Source organism: Gorilla gorilla, chromosome 3 (genome assembly GCF_029281585.2).
Source record: "Gorilla gorilla gorilla isolate KB3781 chromosome 3, NHGRI_mGorGor1-v2.1_pri, whole genome shotgun sequence".
Lineage (NCBI taxonomy): Eukaryota > Metazoa > Chordata > Mammalia > Primates > Hominidae > Gorilla > Gorilla gorilla.
In genome coordinates, this window is record NC_073227.2 from 130,362,024 (window position 1) to 130,379,756 (window position 17,733).

Here is a 17,733-nt window from a genome sequence, read left to right on the forward strand (position 1 = left end):
CCATGTGTACCCATTGTTCAGCTCTCACATATAGGTGAGAACATGCAATTTTTGATGTTCTATTTGAGTCATTTCACTTAGTATAATGCCTTCCAATTCCATCCATGTTGCTGCTCACAATGATTTCATTCTTTTTTATGAGCAGTATTCCATTGTATATATATGACACATTTTAAAAATCCACACATCCATTGATGGACACTTAGATTGATTCCATGACTTTGCTATATGAATAGTGCTGTGATAAACATACAAGTGCAGGTGTCTTTTTGATATAATACTTTCTTTTCCGTTGGGTAGATAGCCAGTAGTGGGATTGCTGGATTAAAAAGTCATTCTATTTTTAGCTCTTGAGAAATCACCATACTTTTTCCCTAGAGGATTGCAAATTTACATTCCCACCAGCAATGTATAAGAGTTGTTTTTTTCTTCACATCCATGCCAACATCTGCTGTTTTTTGACTTTTTAATAATAGTCATTCTGATGGGTGTAAGATGATATCTCATTGTGATTTTGATTTTCATTTCTCTGATGACTAGTGATGTTAAGCATTTTTTCATATGTTTGTAGGCTGCTTGTATGTCTTCTTTTGAAAAATGTCTGTTTATGTCCTTTGCCCACTTTTTAATGGGGTTATTTGTTTTTATCTTCTCGGGTTGTTTGAGTTCCTTATAGGTTCTGGATATTAGCCCTTTGTGAACTGCATTGTTTGCAAGTATTTTCCCCCATACTGTAGGTTATCTGTTTACTCTGTTGATTTTTTCTTTTGCAGTGCAGAAGCTTTTTAGTTTAATTAATTCCCATTTGTATATCTTTGTTTTTGTTGCATTTCCTTTTGAGGGATTAGTCATGATTTCTTTGCCTAGGCAAATGTCCAGAAGAGTTTCTTTTAGTTCTTCTTCTAGGATTTTTATAGTTTCAGGCTTACACCTAAGTGTTTGATCCATCTTGAGTTAATTTTTTATATGGTGAGAGATAAGAGTCCAGTTTCATTCTACGGTTTATGGCACTCCAATTTCCCCAGCACAATTTATTGAATAAGATATCCTTTTCCCAACGTATATTTTTGTGGACTTTGTCAAAGATCAGTTGGTTGTAGGCATATGACTTTACATCTGGGTTCTCTATTCCATTCCATTGGTTTATGTGTCTGTTTTTATACTAGTACCATACTGTTTGGGTTACTACAGCCTTATAGTATAAAGTCAGGTACTATGGTGCCTTCAGCTTTATTTCTTTTTGCTTAGTATTGTCTGTGCTCTTCAGGCTTATTTTTGGTTTCATGTGAATTTTAGGATTGTTTTTTCTAATTCTGTGAAGAATGATGTTGGCAATTTGATAAGAATTGCATTGTATCTGTATATTGCTTTGGGTCATTTTTAAACAGTCTTATGGAAATTCTTGTACCTGTGTGATAGGCTGCATACTAGACTGTAGAAGAGCTTCGCATTGGCAAGAAATCTTCTGTTGAACAAGATGGATGAATTAAAATGAAATTACAGTCATGCATCACTAATGGTCTAGCTTCTTGCTCCTAGGCTACAAACCTGTGCGGATGTTACTATGCTGAATACTGTAAGCAGTATTGTAACACAATAGTAAAAATTTGTGTATCTAAACATAGAAAAGGTACAGTAAAAAATATGGCGTAAGAGATATTTTTAAATGATACACCTTTATAGGGCACTTACCATGAATGAAGCTTGCAGAACTGGAAGTTGCACTGGATGAGTCAGTAAGTGAGTGGTGAATTAATGTGAAGGCTTAGGACATTACTGTACATTGCTGTAGACAAACACTGAACATTTAGGCTACACTAAACTTATAAGAAAAAGTAATTTCACTATGACATTTTGAATGCTACAATGTCACTAGGTGATAGAAATTTTTCAGTTCCATTATCATCTTACGGAATCACCATCGTATATGCAGTTCGTCATCAACCGAAATGTCATTATGTGGCATCTGATTGAATATAAGATTAGAGACTAAAGGAACTTTAGCAAATACCTAGTCTAACTTCCTCATTTTTACAGTTGAGAAAATTGAGGTTAAAGAATTTATCCAAAGCAATCAAGCAAATAAGTGACAAAACTGGGAACCAGTTTTGACCTGCAGTGACTAAGTGTCTCTTGACTTGCAGTGAAGTGGGGTGCTACAGACTGAGCCCAGCTTGTAGCCCTCATTAATTGCAAATCATTGCCCCCTTTCAGAAGCCGCAGTAGTTCAAGCATGATGGCTACGTCATTGACCAATGATCAAGGGTTAATAAATTACCAATAGCAGTAGCAATATGTGCCAGATACATGGCTAAGGAGATCTATCTATCTATCTCTCTATCTATCTATAGCAATACCAATAGCAATAGCAATATGTGCCAGATACATGGCTAAGGATATATGTATATTTATATCTATATACATCTATCTATCTATCTATCTATCTATCTATCTATCTATCTATCTATCTATCTACCTATCTATCTATCTACCTACCTACCTACCTACCTACCTACCTACCTACCTACCTACCTACCTAATAAGATTGATATTATTATCCTCATTTTACCGATGAGGAAACTAAGATTCTGAGACATTAAATAACTTGCTTAAGGTTACACGTATCTGGGAAGCAGCCTAGTTCGAATTTAGTTGCAGGTATGCCTATCTCCGAAGTCAAGCTCTTAACACCCTGTACAACCTAAAGACTAGTGCCATTTGTATATATTCCACATTAGTTTTAAAAAAAATCAGAAATGCCTGTGTTCTCTTTTGTAGATATACTTTGCCCATACAGCCCTGAAGTGGATAGAGAGAGCTAATATGGATGGTTCCCAGCGAGAAAGGCTTATTGAGGAAGGAGTAGATGTGCCAGAAGGTCTTGCTGTGGACTGGATTGGCCGTAGATTCTATTGGACAGACAGAGGGTATGTTTTCTGCTTCAGTTTTAAGCTGTGTGAGATGGGAGTGATGGGATAGGTAATACTATTGGCTTCATCTTCCACTTTGAACACAGAAAAATGTTGCTGGGCATTTGGTTGGGATTGGAGAAAAGAGGCCACCATTGCGGTCCACACTCCCTCCACTTCCTCCTTTCGTCAAGATTGCATCTGTGTGCGTGGGAGGATTTTGAAGGCCAAGAAAGTAGCCTGTGTTAGGAACAGAAAACCAAACACTGCATGTTTTCACTCATAAGTGGGAGTTGAACAATGAGAACACATGGACAGAGGGAGGGGAACATCACATACTGGGGCCTTTTGGAGGGTGGGTGGCAAGGGGAGGGATAGCTTTAGGAGAAATACCTAATGTAGATGACGGGTTGATGGGTGTAGCAAACCACCATGGCACATGTATATCTATGTAATAAACCTGCACGTTCTGCACATGTATCCCAGAACTTAAAATATAATAATAATAAAAAAAGTAGCCTGTGTTTTGGCAGTTCAGGCTTTTGTTATCAGGGAAACTCAAAACCTGTCTGAATATAAGCAGTAAGCATTCTCGGAGCATCTGCTATGGAAATAAGACTTTCTCCTAAGTCACATGGGAGATACAGAGGAGCCTAAGATGTGCTCCATCTTTTCAGTTGGTTCTTAGTTTAGCTGGGGAGATAAGGTATATTTCCCCAGCAAAATAATTAATACAAATTCTTGGTCTAAATAGCAGTTCAAGAAATGTCATAGGGCCACACATAAATAATTGCCAAATGACAGGTGTACACTCCCAAAGGGAGCCGCCATGGAATGAGCTTCGGTATGCAAGTGACAAATCTTGGACTAGAATGTTGACTCCCTGTTAAAACAAGCATGAAGGAGGGAGGAGAACTTCAGCTGGAGTTGTGAGGAAAGTGCATGAGATAAGAGGGATGCTCTTTGTTTCCCTGTGGTGGGAAAAAACAGAACCAGAGTGCAGTTGTGAAACCCCACTCTCAGAGCTGCAGGAAGGGCTACTGTACTTGGTGTGTATGCAGCCTGCGTGAACCTCAGAACTGAATGGCAGGAAGCAGGAAGGAAATGGCTGTATCCCTTCTGCGTGTGAATGAGGTCCCACTTCCTTACAGAACTATAAGAGAAGCTGCTAACGATAGACCCCTCACAAAATAATATTAGAGATGCAATGTACTCTGAGATATATTCCCAGAGTAACGGAAAGCCAGAAAGTGAAATGGTGGCCATCCTGAACATCTGGTACCAACGCAACCAAGTAAAAGTAAAAGAAGGGAGAATGAGGGTTTAACCTCTGTGAAATCAGCAGTTTCAACACAGAGGGAGAAGTCCCAGGGAATGGGTTTCTATGCTTGGGGATAGGCATTTTGTGTCCCAGAAATATCTCTTTTTATCAGGATAATCCATGGGAAACAGGTTTTTAAAAATCTGTTGATGTGCTTTGGGAGGCCAAGGTGGGCAGATCACAAGGTCAGGAGATCGAGACCATCCTGGCTAACATGGTGAAACCCTGTCTCTACTAAAAATACAAAAAATTAGCCGGGCGAGTGGTGGGCGCCTGTAGTCCCAGCTACTCGGGAGGCTGAGGCAGGAGAATGGCGCGAACCTGGAAGGCGGAGCTTGCAGTGAGCCGAGATCGCGCCACCGCACTCCAGCCTGGGTGGCAGAGCAAGACTCTGTCTCAAAAAAAAAAAAAAAAAAAATCTGTTGATGTGGTTATCTGTATGATATGGTTATCAGTTATCAACAGTATGGCCATTTTACATCCAAGGTGAGCATATTTTCTTTCATTCATTCATTTGTTCATCTAATCATACCTTCATTTCTTTATTATCTGAGTATTTATTTACTGAATAGTTGCAACGCACCAGATACTGTGCTTTATATCCATGACACTATTAAATCCCCAAAGGTAAGTTTTGTTATCTCCAATTTAAAGATTAAGAAAATTGATAATTGGAGAGGTAAAATAACTTTCCCAAGGTCAAGCAGTCAACAAGTACCATGTGGATCTGTAATTGGAACTCAAAGATGGCCATTTGCAAAGCATATTCTCTTAATAGTCATAAAGATGTACCACCGCCCCAAGCCAGTGTGGATTTAACATATGGTTGACTCAGAGTCATGTGACAAATTAAAATCAACTTCAGTTGTAATAATTATAAAAATCATAATAATGACCTCCTCTGTGTTGAACCTACTTAAAAGAATATTTTAAATGTCAGCTGTGTATAATAACAGTGCTGTACATGGTTGTTCTCAGAAGGGTAAACGATGATCAAAATGGCAGATGTCAACCACTCTCGGGTCCACTAAGGATGCCAAGTCTTCTCATATTTCCCCACATTCACAAGGGACCTCTAATTTTAACAGTGTTTGATTAATAGCACCATGGTACCGACTGCAGAGGCAAGGCGTTCAGGAGATAGACAGGCACCACTGTTTCCTGGAGAATCAGACCCTAAATTCCCCAGTTCATTGGCTTCAGTAATAACAAGCCCTTCTTAAGTCCTCCTGGCTCTAAAGGCAGCTGCTAAAAGAAAACCTTTAATTTATCTGGAAATGAGAGGTTTATGGTTTGGAAACCTTGATATTACCTAGAAATTGGATGTAAATAACTGAGATTCCAATCTCATAATATTAGATCACATGGTAACTCTTAGCCAATCAAAAGAGGCAAAGTGGGATGCTTGCAGTTCCTTTTTGGCCTAGGAAAAGACGGATTCAAATTAACATCTAAATGTAGGAAGGAAGCACATTGAAAATTCCAATGGTAATGCTGTTATTTAGTATCAAGGAATACTGATTCCTAAAGTCAATTGCCTAGTAAAGAATCAAGAGGGTAAAAATATAAGCTATCTATTTATTCATTCTTTTGAGGTAACAAAAACTAATATGAGGTAAAAAAAAAAAAATCACTCTTCTAGGGTTGTTGATGGACACCTCTTACCCTAGAAGGAGGGTGAGTTTTTCTCTTGGAGGATCTCAGTGACACTGGGACGATTAGATAATGGTTAGAGAGAGAAGGACACACCACTAGATTAAAGGTGATGCTTGAACTCCCATGAACCCAAATATCCCTGCTGGTCTTTGGTTTCTCACTACCAACACTGGAGTATGAGATTTTCTCTCTAGCTGAATCAAATAGAAGTATATTAGGTGAACATCTTGGGGGAGCTTTAAAAGTAAATTCCAGCAATCTTGCCTTGAGACAGCTGCACAGTCAGGAGTTTATGTCGTTCTCGTCTCATCACTTAATTCCTGCCCGAAACAGAATTTAGAGATGATGTCTCTCATCTCTAAGATGATTAGAGATCATCATGAGATCAGAAGTGACAGTTTCATCTCCCCTGGTCACAAGCAAGTGGCCTCAGAATTTCTTCCCTCCCACCAAGGGAAGAGGCACAGTGACAGTTGTGTCTGAGAACAGAACTTGACACATTAAGTTCAAAAATATCTTCCACCCAGCAGTATCCTTCTTATGACCACTTCATCCGGGAGTAAAATTATCTTTTTAAAGTAGCACTGGAGTAGAAATGGTTTCAAATTCTCCACTGCCTTTAGTTGGTAATTTGCAAAGTGTTCCCAACCCAGCATAGTCACTGAGCCAGTTTTACCTTCACCTCTCTTCTGCATACTGCCTGTGAATAAGGCCCCGTGCATAGAGCCCTGTGCATAGAGTCCTGTTCCCTACACAGCACCTAGAAAATAGTTGGTGAACCAGCCACCAGAGAAGGTCTCCTTAGCATTTTGTAAAACCGGGAGGAGGGAATGGCCCTACCTTGTGTTTCTAGGCAGGCTTGTTTCATGCAGACATTGCCCTCAAGAGCAAGGTGAGAGGCCTTTAACAGATGTTTATTGAATGAATTAAAGGTGGTTATATATTCTGGTTTGCAGCAGGGAAACAGGGAAAGCAGGCAGTACAGGGGAAAGGGAGGCTCTTCTTAGCCCTATTTATATCCCCTCTGCCTGTGGTCCCACCTGCTCCAAGAAGCTGCTGATCATCCCTTGTTTGCTCCTGAAGGGGGCAGGGATGCTATAGAGTCATGTTTAGCATTTAAATTCATCCAGTTTTCTCCATTTCTCCTGCTACTGTTTTATCTCTTCACCGTCATCTCCTGCCTGCCTCGCCCTTTCACACTAAAGCCACAGCAAACTTTCTAAAGTGCAAGTATAACTGCCCCACATTCTTTAGGTCCTGTACTTTAGAACTTGTATATGTACATTCCCTTGCTTAGGGTACTCTTTCCATCCCCACCCACCTTTGCCTGGCTGCCTGCTTCTCATCTTCGTTTGTTATTATCTTCAGGAATCCTTCTCTGATCCCTGCTTGGCCAGGCTACCCACCCTGTCACCCTCCCTGAGTCTTCCAATTACATTCTTTACATCCTTCTTCTCAGCATGTGCTTTCATTTGCTGTGTTATAATCCCCTCTCCCTCTTTCTCCTCTTACTTCCTCCGACCTCTCCTCCTTCCCTTTCCCTCCACCTTTTCTTCCCCTCCCCGTCCAGTCCACCTAACCCTTTCTCTTCCCCTCCCACCTCTGCCTCTCTCTCCCTCTGTTCCTGTTGAACTATGAGCTCTATAAGGACAGAGACAGGGCTTTATTTACTATTGTATCTCCAATGCTTAGACCAATCCCTGACACACAGTTGGTGCTCAGTAAATATTTGTTTGACAAATAAATAGAAAAATCAGGAAATAAGAATTTTCTACCCTGCCAGATTCCATTGGGTTATTTAATGTAAAGATTAGCAAGTAATATTTCAGTACCATTGGCCCTGTTTATCTACAGCCTCCACATCTGAGGATTCAACCAACCTTGGATCAAAAATATTCAAAAATTAAATTAAATTAAAAATAAGAATACAGTCATAAAAAATAATACAAATAAAAACCAATAACTTATAACTGTATTTACATAGCATTTACATTACATGAGGTATAAGTAATCTAGAGATGATTTAAAGTGTACAGGAGAATGTACGTAGATTACATCCAAATACTGTGCCATTTTATATCAGGGAATTGAGCATCCTTGGAGAGTTCTGGTACCAATCCCCCACAGATGCCGAGGGACAATTTTACTCCCATTTGTCTTAGAATTAAATGGAAGAAAATTAAAGCCAATGTAAATCTCCACCTACTGTCTTTGTGCTGGCTTGTCTCCCTCGTCTTCATGATCCCATGAGGATAACAGTCTCTTTGCTTCTGGCTTCCATTGGTTTCAGCAGGTGATTGGAAGTTATAAAGAGAATGTCCTCACCCAGCCACTGACACAATCCTTTTACTTTGTCCTGTCATTGTGTATTTTCATTACCTGGAATAAATATTGGGATGCTAATTAAAAGTGTTTAAAAATATAAAATTTGTGGGCTTATTGCTGCTACTTTGTTTGTGGGTGGGGGAGAGAGAAAGCGTAAGAGAGAGGGAGAGAGAAACAGAAATAGGAGCTGGTTTAGAATGCCTATCTTTGCATTTCAGAAAGAAGAGAAAGGAGTATTTTTGTTTGAAAAGTAAAGGTGTTATAACAAACTCCCTTATTTTGCACATATTTTAGGAAATCTCTGATTGGAAGGAGTGATTTAAATGGGAAACGTTCCAAAATAATCGCTAAGGAGAACATCTCTCAACCACGAGGAATTGCTGTTCATCCAATGGCCAAGTAGGTATTTGTAAAAATAAGGCACTGCTCTGCAGAGGTCATGTGACAGTTCATGGTTGATATGCTAGTGTCCAAAACCAGAAACCAAGAAAATCCGTGCAATTTGTTCAAATCTTCAGCATGAATTCCTCATGCTTTTAATGTCTTGATTTTCTATTATTGTATAATAATTTTATTGTTAATATGCTCTTTTAAATAAATTCAATTTGTTTTTGAAAGAAAAATGCACTGTAATTTATTAACCGACTAGACTCAAGCTCATTCATCTATTTTCTTTAAAAATTTGCATTGTTGTTTACTGAGCAGAAAAGGATATTTGGATTATATGACTTATAGATTCTGTTTAGAAAAATCATAAGATATAGGTCATTCCTAGATTTTAGATGACAGAAAACGGAAACTGTGAAAGGTTAGAAGACTATGCTGTTAATTATGAGTTAGTGACACATTTTCATTTACAGATTAGAGATTTAAGGACAATAAAGAATTTCTTCCTAGTTGTTAAAAAACAAAGATAAAAACCAACCCTATTTTATTTACACTGGAAATTTCACAATGATTAATGGGAGATAATATATTGATAGTAGTTGATAATTGATTTGGAGCCAGCCAAATGATTAAAACTGTGAGAATGTAAACCATTTCTAAATAGGCCAATAAAAATTATGAAACATATTGACTTCAAAAAAAATGTGCCCAGCACCTGATTTATGGAAGTTGAAATTAACTGAGTTAATAGAGTACATTGCATAAAACTGGGTAACAGATAAATACGATCTTTCCTTTATGTTGTAGTTTTACAAATGCAGTGAATTTTACATATGCATAACAGAAGAACAGGCGAGCAAGATTTCATTGCCTTTTTGCAGTACAAAATGCTAATTCAAGAATATTTTACTCAAGCCTATTTACTCATGACTATTTGATTAGTCATATATTGCAATTTTTAAACCAATTTCTTTTTTAATCTAATCATCTGAGCTTTAATTCAACATTTCTTTCTGAAGATGCTTTACATAGACAAGTTAATTGCTCTGTGTTTCAAAATTATTTGCCGAACATACAGCGCTATCTCTTCTTCTGTATTCCTTAGTGTACCACTTTAGTATATCATGAAGTAATTTACATTGATATTTTCAATGATGAAAGAACAGAATAATTTATTTCATGCAGATATTATTTGTTGTGTGCTTTCTTGATTAAAGGAGATTATTCTGGACTGATACAGGGATTAATCCACGAATTGAAAGTTCTTCCCTCCAAGGCCTTGGCCGACTGGTTATAGCCAGCTCTGATCTAATCTGGCCCAGTGGAATAACGATTGACTTCTTAACTGACAAGTTGTATTGGTGCGATGCCAAGCAGTCTGTGATTGAAATGGCCAATCTGGATGGTTCAAAACGCCGAAGACTTACCCAGAATGATGTAGGTGAGGCTTTGGGATGGGTGATTTCTTCATCTTGACTGAGTGTTTATGAGTGTTAAATACAAAATACGTTTACACACACACACATACCACTTAGCCGTATGGGTGAATATGGAATAGAGACAGACTTCTCCAGGGCATCATGAGCTGCAAGGCTTACCTTAACATTGGAATACTGGGTAAAAAATAGTGTTGCATAATCATTTCTCTTTCCGAGAAGCCCCAAAATCAGAATAAAAATATTAAAATTTTCTAAACTCCTTTAGGAATAAGAACTTGGTTCAGCTGTTTTCATTTCTTATGTTTTAGAAAAGTTGTTTCACAACAGTGCTATTATAGGCACTTTTAGGCATGAACGAATGTCAGTTGATAACTTGTGCAAAGATTAATATAGTTTCCTCCCCTATTATTTTCAGATTTTACATGGGGTGTCATATATTTTCATAAATATCTTTAAAACATTGTAGCTCATGCCAGCTGTTAAAAGAAGTACAAAATGGCAGTGAAATAAGCAGTGGGAAATTTATTTTGACTCCAGGAATGTACAAAGACAGTATTTAAACTGGGCCTTGTGGTAAATAGATGATGACAAAAGATTATAAGCCTGCAAAAATTGGTCTTTGTATGTTAGTACTACCAGGATATGTTGACTAAACTTAAATTCTGAATTTAGTAGAGGGGCGTTGAATGTTCTTGCACATAAAATGTGTATGTTAAGATTGGCATCTCTGGATAGCTGCTTAGGTAAAGTATAGGAGTTCGATTGGAATTTGGAGAGAAGGAAATCTGTTAGAAGCCTATAGTGGTTGTCCAGGCAACAACTGGTGATGGTCTGAGTTTGAACATTGTCATTTAAAAATGGAATGAAGGATTATGATATTAAAAATTATTGTGCATAAAAAATTAAGATATTTTGTAACAGATTGCATATAGAAAATGAGAGCCAGGGAAGTGTTGAAGATGCTTTGGAGAGTTAGAAATTGGTTGGGAAGATGAAAAAACATGGTTTCTCTCATTTAGGAAGAAGCTAACAAACTAATAATCTGTATAAGATACCTATTTTGCCCATTCTCTTTGGCTTAAGTATAATTTAAAATTTTATGTATTTATAAGATTCTCTAAAAATTAAAGATATACTTCACAATAAGTGATATGCTTATGCACAACCTTAGACTTTATCATCCTTTTACTTCAGGGGTATTTACTGACACATTACAGGAACTGAAGATACAGTGGAGGGTAAAACAAATACGATATCTGTAAAGCCAAGGAATCTAGTGCAGAACACATACATTATTAAAAAAAAAAATCATCCAGGCTGGGCATGGTGGCTCACACCTGTAATCCCAGCACTTTGGGAGGCCAGGGTGGGAGGATCACTAGAGCCCAGGAGTTCGAGTCCAGCCTGGCCAACATGGCGAAACTCTGCTCCACTAAAAATACAAAAATTAGCTGGGCATGGTGGTGAGTGCCTGTAATCCCTCTGCCACTCAGGAGGCTGAGGTGAAAAGATCACTTGAGCCTGGGAGGTTGAGGCTGTAGTGAGCCGTGATTGTGCAACTGTACTCCAGCCTGGGTGACAGAGTGAAACCGTCTCAAGAAAATACAAAAACCAAAAAATACATCACCCAAATAAATGTAAAATTGTATCTTTGACATAAAAAGGTAGAAAGGAATTTGAAAATTTCTAACCAGAATGTGAGGACACCATATTTTAAACCAAAAAGCATAGCAGATACTTTGTGTATCATTTATATTACTACTATATTATATGACTAATACAACTGACTATTGAAGGCCATTATCAAATAATTTTATATTAAATTATGTAAGTAACATTCCCATTATTACAGTGCCATCTACTGGTATATATGTGGTGGCTTCCCAGCTGCCAGTTAAGAATTTCTAAGAGTGGATGTTCCGTGCTGTTACCACAAAAATGATAACTGAGGTAATGCATTTATTAATTGGCTAGATTCAGCCATTCCACAAGGTATATATATTTTAAAACACCATGTTGTATGCAATAAAAACATAATATTGTTTGTACATTAAAAATGTATTTTAAAAGGTTGAAGATATTCTTAATTTAAAATGCAATTAATTGTGGTTCTTCTATAAACAAAAAATAAGAAAGATTATGTCTAGTGTGAGGTATTTGTTTAAACACTATAGCTAATTCTAACATGTGCTTTAACATGGATTAATTCCTGAGGGCGTTATGCCAAGTGAAATAAGCTAGTCACAAAAAGACACGTACTGTACAATTCCAATTATTTGAGGTATCTAGAGTAGCCAAATTCATAGGAAAAGAAAGGAGAATGGTGGTTTCCAGGGGATGTGGGGGAGGAAATGAGAAGTTGTTTAATGGACATAGAGTTTCAGTTTTGCAAGATGAAAAAATTCTGGAGATTGGTTGTACAACAATGTGTGAATGTACTTAACGCTACTGAACTTAGAAATGGTTGAGACGTTAAGTTTTCTGTTATGCTTTTTCACCGTGATAAAAAAGAACTATAGCTATGTTAAAAATTCCCTTGCTGTACTTAAGGCTTTAATTTGGGACAAAGGGCCAGAGACTAGAATGAATCTTAATGACCCTGATCAACAATGATAAGTGGAGACTCACTGTAACCAGAACAAGTTATTTGAGTTTGCCACCAGTAGGGGAAGACATTCATTCTAATCTGTCAAATCCATTGCTCGTTTACAAAAAGAGTGGTCTGTGGGAATGTGAGTAGCCTTGATTGAAACATCCAACTTGAGCCTCCTTAGCTTTAGTCTCTAACCACCTGAGATAGAACGTTAAAACATTCCCTTGCGTATTCAATACTTGCGTGCCTTCTCAGAGCAGTTCCAGTGGCACAGAGAGGTAGGTTTGGTGAAGGTGGGCTCAGAAAGATGCCCACTTACTGTTAGTAGGAGGCATGAAAATGGAGGCTGCAGATAATAAATGACTCTTTCAAAAATTTGGCTAAAAAGGGAAGGAAAGAGACAAGGAGGAGCTAGAGGGGTCACGGGGATGAGGAAATGAAGATGGGAGAGAGGATATAGTAGACAGAGGGAACAAAGCTAGTGGAATGAAGAGAGGGAAGATGTAAGAGAAAGGGGGTGATTGTTGGTGGATCCAGGCCCTAGAGAAGGCAGGAAGGGTGACATCAGGGGCACAGGTCAATATTAAATAAGGAGAGAGGGGAAAGAAGGTGGGGGACTAATGCAGGCAAATGTGTTGGTGGAGATGGGAATGTGGGGAGACTCTTATACAATTACCTCAAATTTTAAAAAATCCTTACAACAACATGCGAATTTGATCTACCGCTTATTACTGCTGCTCAAAAGAGTAGGAACCTAAGGCAAAGAGTGGTAAGATAAGTTACTCGAGTTTAGTCTATAAATAGTGACAGATGTACTAAACAAGGAAAATTCCACCTTTCTCCTTCATGGGGCTAGGACGACAATCAGCCCACATTCTCCCACTCTGCAAGTGCTGGGTGATAGTGGGCCTTGCTGGGACCTCATGCCACTATGCTCCCATTCTAAGGTGACGTTCCCTCCTCATGTGGGCTCTCCTTGAGGCAGGTGTGTGAGTCGGTGGCTCACTTATAACTTGCTGAGTAGCTAAAGAGTTGATTTAGTGTAGGAATGTTGTGTAAATTTCAAGCCTTGTCCTTTCGTAAATAGTCATTGCAAAGACAAAGAAGGTGTATTTAACAAACTTGAATTGTTTCCAGGTCACCCATTTGCTGTAGCCGTGTTTGAGGATTATGTGTGGTTCTCAGATTGGGCTATGCCATCAGTAATAAGAGTAAACAAGAGGACTGGCAAAGATAGAGTACGTCTCCAAGGCAGCATGCTGAAGCCCTCATCACTGGTTGTGGTTCATCCATTGGCAAAACCAGGTACATAATGGAGATGTTACACAGTCTTTCCTTGGCTGGAATCTGCAACTGTTTTAATTGTTTGATGTCATGCAGTTGGGGTGGGGGTGGAGGGGATTTTGTAACTTTCACTAACTGTGTAGATGTTAAGATTTTCTAAGATTTAGGTTTGTTTAAGACAATCTGGTAGTTTGGTAATTGGGGCTTTATCCCTCCAATTTCACCTCTTTTCTTGAACAACTTTTACTTACCTGCTGCATTTCAAAGAGCCTTGGGTTAAGGCAGGCAATTTAGACACCGGCAGTGGAAGCTTCTGTCGACACTTGGACCTTTCCATACCCCTGAGGAGTGAGCAAATGGAAAAGGCATTTCACATTTTATAGTAGCTCTTCTTTCTGAATTGCTCTTTGTCAGTTTGACTAGATGATGAGTCAGGAAATAAGAATCACATTTGACTAAAGAGCTTCTTGAAAAAAGTGCTGGCTATACTCAGTACTAATAAGGTAATAACATTCTGGGCTTATCTTAGAATCAGTGGCTCCTTGGGGGAACTCTTCTGAAATAGCTATTGATATACCCTCTGTTTAGATACACTGCATTTCTCTCCCTAAAAGCTGTAGCTCCCTAAAAGCAAGCTGTAGACTTGCATTAATGGCATCCTTTTCATCTTCAAACTCACTTGTGAATTTGTTTCTTTTCTCTACTAGGAGCAGATCCCTGCTTATATCAAAACGGAGGCTGTGAACATATTTGCAAACAGAGGCTTGGAACTGCTTGGTGTTCATGTCGTGAAGGTTTTATGAAAGCCTCAGATGGGAAAATGTGTCTGGCTCTGGATGGTCATCAGCTGTTGGCAGGTAATATAATAAATTATGTGGCAAATTACCTCACCTTGGCTCAGAAATACAGCTGTACATCAATCTATGCTTTTGCTGATTTTGAATATTTTGGATGTTAAAAGTTCTCCTGTTTTTAGGAATGCTAAGAATTTGTTTGTTTATTTGTTCTCTTCTGCTGAGTTTTGAGTTCCTTATTACAGGCAAAATTCAATTGACCTCTAGTGGTAACAGTCTTAAGCTCCAAGCCCTCCACCTCCCCATTTATAGTGGAGTGGGTCCCAGGCTTGGAAATAAATGTCAAAATGCTATCACCTCACAAAAATGTTCAGCGATATTTTGTTTAGAAGTTTTATGTCCTCAGTTTTAGAGGTAGTAGTATATGATCTCTTATCACATGACAAGTCTTAATAAGAAAATCAAAGTCCTTTATAAAAAATAACTTCAGGATATCAAACAAATGTGGGAAATCCAGCCTGAGAAGGCTTGTGATGTACTTTTTTACAAACTAGATATGACTTTGAGGAAGAGGAAGAGTAAACCAAGTGTGAGGTATAACCAGTAGTACTTATTTGCCTCCCTTGAACGTGCACCCAAACAATCTGGGCACCTGTGGATTCATCCCTTGATATCTTTCTAGCAGAAATATACCAAAGATAATTTATATTTTATTAAATTTTTTAAAAATTTATATTTATCTGGTAGGCATGGTGTAAATATAAGTAAAGTAACAGACTGATGAAAAATAAACAAAACAAAAGTTATGCAATGAAAAAAAGAGGCTAGTTTCAGCTCACAGTTCAAAATTTACTTATGTTTTTCCTCTAGCTAACCATCATAACTTTAGTATGCACTGAAAGAATTTATATGTGTTTCTTATTTTGTTACATAGAGTGTTAAAAAGCTGTGTAGTCAATGGTCAAGAGTTTTAAAAATTAATAATTCTTATTGATTCACAACAATCTTCTTGTGAAACTGGGTTTTATTTTTATTTTTTGAGACAGGGTCTCCCTCTGTTGCCCAAGCTAGAGTACAGTAGCCATGGACCAGAATTGGATACTTTGGGTTTTCAGAACTTTCTATTAATTGTTGCCTTAGATCAACAGTTCTCAAACCTCTTGGTTTCAGGACCCCTTTGCACTCTTAAAAATTATTGAGAACCTCAAAGAATTTTTATGTATGTCTATCAATATTTATATGAAAATTTACAACATGATTTGAAAAATATCTATTGACATTACAATAAATGTATTATCTATTAATATACATTTTATTAAAATAACTGAAATAAGTATATTTTCCAAAGCAAAAAATATGTAGTGAGAAGAGTGACATTGTTTTACATTGATATCTTGAGTGTCTGTCTTAGTAGAGGGCAGCTGGATTCTCATATCTACATCTATGTTAAATCTGTTATCATTTAACATAGATGATCAACTTCAACATGCTTGAAGTCTACGAACAAAATCTGGCCTCACACAGACATAGAGTTGGAAAAGGGCTATTATAATAGCCCTTTGAGGTGCCTTTTTTGGATGTTATTCTTTTGACACTATACCAAAACTGGACAGACAATAGCTTCCTAAAGCTTAGTTGCAATGTGGAATCTGACATTGGCAACAATTATTGCCAGCTGTATTCCTTGAGGTGATAGGCTCACTTCATTCATTTTTGAGGAAAAGTGAATGTTTGCTATGTACCCAAGTGTTAATAGCACAGTTTTCCTGTGCTATTAAGCCATTTTTTCAAGTAAAATAATGTGCAATGAAAAAAAGAGGCTAGTTTCAGCTCACAATTCAAAAATTACTTATGTTTTTCCTCTAGCTAACCATCATAACTTTAGTATGCACTGAAATAATTTATATGTATTTCTTATTTTATTACATAGAGTGTTAAAAAGCTGTGTAGTCAATGGTCAAGAGTTTTAAAAATTAATAATTCTTATTGATTCACAACAATCTTCTTGTGAAACTGGGTTTTATTTTTATTTTTTGAGACAGGGTCTCCCTCTGTTGCTCAGGCTGGAGTACAGTGGCATGATCATGGCTCACTGCAGCCTTGGCCCCACCCGGGCTCAAATAGCTGGGACCCCACCTTAGCCTCCTAGTAGCTGGGACCACAGGCATGCACCACCATGCCTAGCTAATTTATTTAATTTATTTAAATTATTAATTATTAATGTATTTAAATTATTAATTTATTTTATTTTATTTTATTTTTTGTAGAGACAAGGTCATGCTATGTTGCCTAGGCTGGTCTTGAACTTCTGGCCTCAAGTGGTCTTCCCACCTCGGCCTCCCAAAGTGCTGGGATTATAGGTGTAAGCTACCCTGCCCAGCCAATTTCTTTTTCTTTTTTTCTTTTTCTCTTTTTGAGACAGGGTCTTGCTCTGTCACCCAGGCTGGAGTGCAGTGACAAGATCTCAGCTCACTGCAACCTCTGCCTCTCGGGTTCAAGAGATTCTCCTGCCTCAGCCTCCCGAGTAGCCGGGATTACAGGCGTGCACCATCATGCCCAGCTGATTTTTGTATTTTTAGTAGAGACAGGGTTTCACCATGTTGGCCAGGCTGGTCTCAAACTCTTGGCCTCATGTGATCCACCCGCCTTGGCCTCCCAAAGTGCTGGGATTACAGACATGAGCCACTGTACCCGGCCTTTTTTCTTTTCTTTTCTTTTTTAATATGAGTGTGTGGCAGTGAAGAGCTCAGCTACTGGTAGAGTTTGCTGTCATTTCCTTTTTTCATACTAAGACACCAGCTGTTGCCCACATTCCTTTTGCCATATCAGTACAAATGTGAACATGGTGGAAAAAGGCAGTTAACTTTATAGTATTATTATGAAAAGAATTATGACTTTAGGGACATTCTGAAGGATGAGCCCAGGGTTCTGTGGATCACAGTTTAGAAAAATGGTGTCTTACAGAATCCATTTCTCCCCTGTTCTGAGAGTGGGCAGTGTGAGAATCTTATGCCCATATTAAATC

The 17,733-nt window shown here is 38.1% G+C and overlaps 1 protein-coding gene across 3 annotated transcripts in view; it reads left to right on the top strand.

The window, feature by feature from the left end:
* EGF (epidermal growth factor) overlaps window positions 1–17,733 on the top strand; it is a 101,135-nt gene that overhangs the window by 53,417 nt on the left and 29,985 nt on the right. For all 3 annotated transcript variants that reach the window (XM_019026088.4, XM_019026089.4, XM_055385738.2), the window contains exons 11-15: window positions 2,779–2,927; window positions 8,506–8,610; window positions 9,816–10,039; window positions 13,768–13,935; window positions 14,622–14,771. In XM_019026088.4, coding sequence (XP_018881633.3) covers window positions 2,779–2,927; window positions 8,506–8,610; window positions 9,816–10,039; window positions 13,768–13,935; window positions 14,622–14,771 — 796 coding nt within the window. The remainder of the gene's footprint in view (window positions 1–2,778; window positions 2,928–8,505; window positions 8,611–9,815; window positions 10,040–13,767; window positions 13,936–14,621; window positions 14,772–17,733) is intronic.